The sequence below is a fragment of the Cynocephalus volans genome, chromosome 5 (assembly GCF_027409185.1).
Source record: "Cynocephalus volans isolate mCynVol1 chromosome 5, mCynVol1.pri, whole genome shotgun sequence".
In the NCBI taxonomy this organism is placed as follows: Eukaryota; Metazoa; Chordata; class Mammalia; order Dermoptera; family Cynocephalidae; genus Cynocephalus; species Cynocephalus volans.
This window is the reverse complement of record NC_084464.1, coordinates 127,801,572-127,804,089: the sequence shown is the minus strand read 5'-3', so window position 1 is coordinate 127,804,089 and position 2,518 is coordinate 127,801,572. Positions and strand designations below refer to the sequence as shown.

Sequence of the window (2,518 nt, the reverse complement as noted above, 5' to 3'; positions counted from 1 at the left end):
TATAATGAGTAGTTTGTTTTTAGTATTTCTAACTTCTTCTTTATATGGCAAATTTTAAGTAGCCTTTTGTTTTACAAAAAGTTTTGAAGCACATTTCTAAATTTAGTCCTTGCAATAAATTCATGCATTTAGACCCAGAATTGTCAAAGTTGTCTGGAATAATGTTGAGTGAATTTTCTACCATCTGACAGAACGCTAATTCTCTAAGGAGATTAAACTGAGTTATAGAAAAAAGTAAAGAAGTTAAATGCTGTGCATCTAATTTGTGGATACCTGGTATTTCAGGCCCACTTTAAATGCATCAAAATTATGCCGTGATAGAGGACCAGTTTTTTTTTTTTTTTTTGAAATTTAAAGAAAAAGTTTATTGAAGATCTGAAAAACAATTCCTAAAAGATCAACTTTTCCAGAAAACTGTAGCTACACAATGCATTGCGTCTATTATGTTAAAACGTGCATTAGACACAAATACAAAAACCATGAAACAAGCCACCATTCTTCAACAATTTGAGCAAAGATAAAATGCCTCAGGAACAACATGGATGACTTGCAAAGGATGGGCTCTTTACTTTAAGCACCATTAAAAAAAAGAAAATAAGAAAAAAAAGGAGCACAAATGGATGAGTGTGTTCAGTTATATACACTGAATTGAACCTTTGGCACTAGGAATCAGAGCATTTTGTCATATAGCATTAACACATATTATAAAAGTGCGTAGTGTCAAAGGACTAGAACCACCAGCATTCAAAAGCAGCTTTGTCAACTAGGCAATAAAACACTCTACAGCATGTCTCTCTGCTGTCCATCTATTGAATACACTGGTAGCAACTTTGAAATGAAAAAAAAAAATCAAGAAAAGAAAAAGGAGCTATAACCCCTTTTATTTTCTCTGTTTAAAACCAAACAGAAAACAAACATCAATTCTGTTATACACTAACATTTTCAAAGTACATCATTTGTACAAGAGAAGGACTAAGAACAAAAATGTGTTTACAGAGATCTAAACATAAGTGAGAGCACTTCTCACACAGCTTTCCGATGGTATTCAGGAGGAGCCACTTCATAATCGCTGGCACTAAACAAAGTTGCAGAATTTTTTGCCAGGTACTTTAAGAAATCGTGAAGATAATTCAGTAATAAAGCAAGGCTCTTCTCATCCAGGGGTGTATAGGCCAACATCGCTCCGATTCGTACAAATAATCTCAGGAGATGTGGCGCTCCATACACCTGGGACATGGGTGCATCAGGGTGATCTGCGAGGATTTCAGCATACTGTGGTCTCTCAAATTTGTAGAGTAGCTGAGTGCCCAACATTACATTGAAGTATTCTTTTATCCCTGCCACAACTTCATTAACAGCATACTCCTTATTATCTGTGTTTCCTCGAGATTTCTTGTAGTTTGCATAATCCTCTAGAATGGAGTCCACATTCTTCTTGGCAGGAAGATAAAAGAGCTGTTTTTGCCTGGTAATTAAGTCCCAGTCATCAACAAGCCATGGTTTTAGTTCTTCAGGAATCTTTACTTTAACTTCGACTCTGTTCATGAATGTTTCCTCATTTTCAACAGTAGGATCTACCCGGGCCCTTTTCTTCCGAGGAGGCTGAGGTGTCTCACTGGTACTGCCACCATCTCCATTTCCAGGTGTTTTCTGCTTGTTCTTTTTTGTTTTCACTTCAACATTTTTCTGTTGCAGACCAGATGTCTTCTTCCCGGGGGCAGCCCCTCTCATCTTCCCCTCTGCATACTGCTCCTGATTGGCTTTTTGAAGTTCTCGCTGTTTCTGCAGATTGGTATCCACATATTTGAGTACTCTGCTTTCTGGAACCCATTCATCCCAATTTTTATTCCAACCACTGTAATGTATAAAGTATTTCACTTGTTTGTCCTTTATGGCAACCTTTACACACTTTGCTTCATAAAGAAGAGGCCCATGAAAGCATAGCACTCGCTCACCCTCCTGGAATTTAGGCTTCGGGTCCTGCTTCGGCGCCATTTATAAGTGATTCGCCGCCTCCTCCTTCTCCCACCACCCCCGACTACCGCCCCCTACCCTCTACCCCCGAGGACCAGTTTTAAGAGAGGTTTTTATGGGGGAAAGGGGCAATAGTTGGAGCTGATCTTAAAGATACTTTATTCAAAAGGAAATGTGGATACTGGGTACATTTATTTGTTTGAATTTAGCTTTGCCCTGAGCACAAAGATAGTGACAGGATGAAGGAGGACCCTGGACGGTAGAGTAAGAACAGGAAAGGAAGGAAAAAGGGGAATCGAAAGAGGGGCTTTGGACATCCAGCCATGTGGATTGAAAAGCAGCCTGATGTTAACAGTAAACTGGATTCTGGTATTTTTCATGATTACCTCCAGGTAAGATTTTTTGAAAGAAGTGGCTAGTAAATTTTGTTTACATGGTCCTTCTGATGTTACAGTGTGACACATCAGGGTTACACTTTCTTCTCCTGCCATTGCAAATATAAACTTAATATGACATTTACCACGTTGTGTTCTATTGAACTGTG

The 2,518-nt window shown here is 38.6% G+C and overlaps 1 protein-coding gene across 1 annotated transcript; it reads right to left on the bottom strand.

Moving 5' to 3' along the window:
• Positions 1-350: 350 nt before the first annotated feature.
• Positions 351-2,048, bottom strand: LOC134378012 (mortality factor 4-like protein 1). The gene has a single exon (XM_063096908.1). It carries the CDS (start codon positions 1,993-1,995, stop codon positions 1,024-1,026), a length of 972 nt encoding a protein of 323 aa, XP_062952978.1. The 5' UTR covers positions 1,996-2,048; the 3' UTR covers positions 351-1,023.
• Between the last annotated feature and the right edge of the window lie 470 nt (positions 2,049-2,518).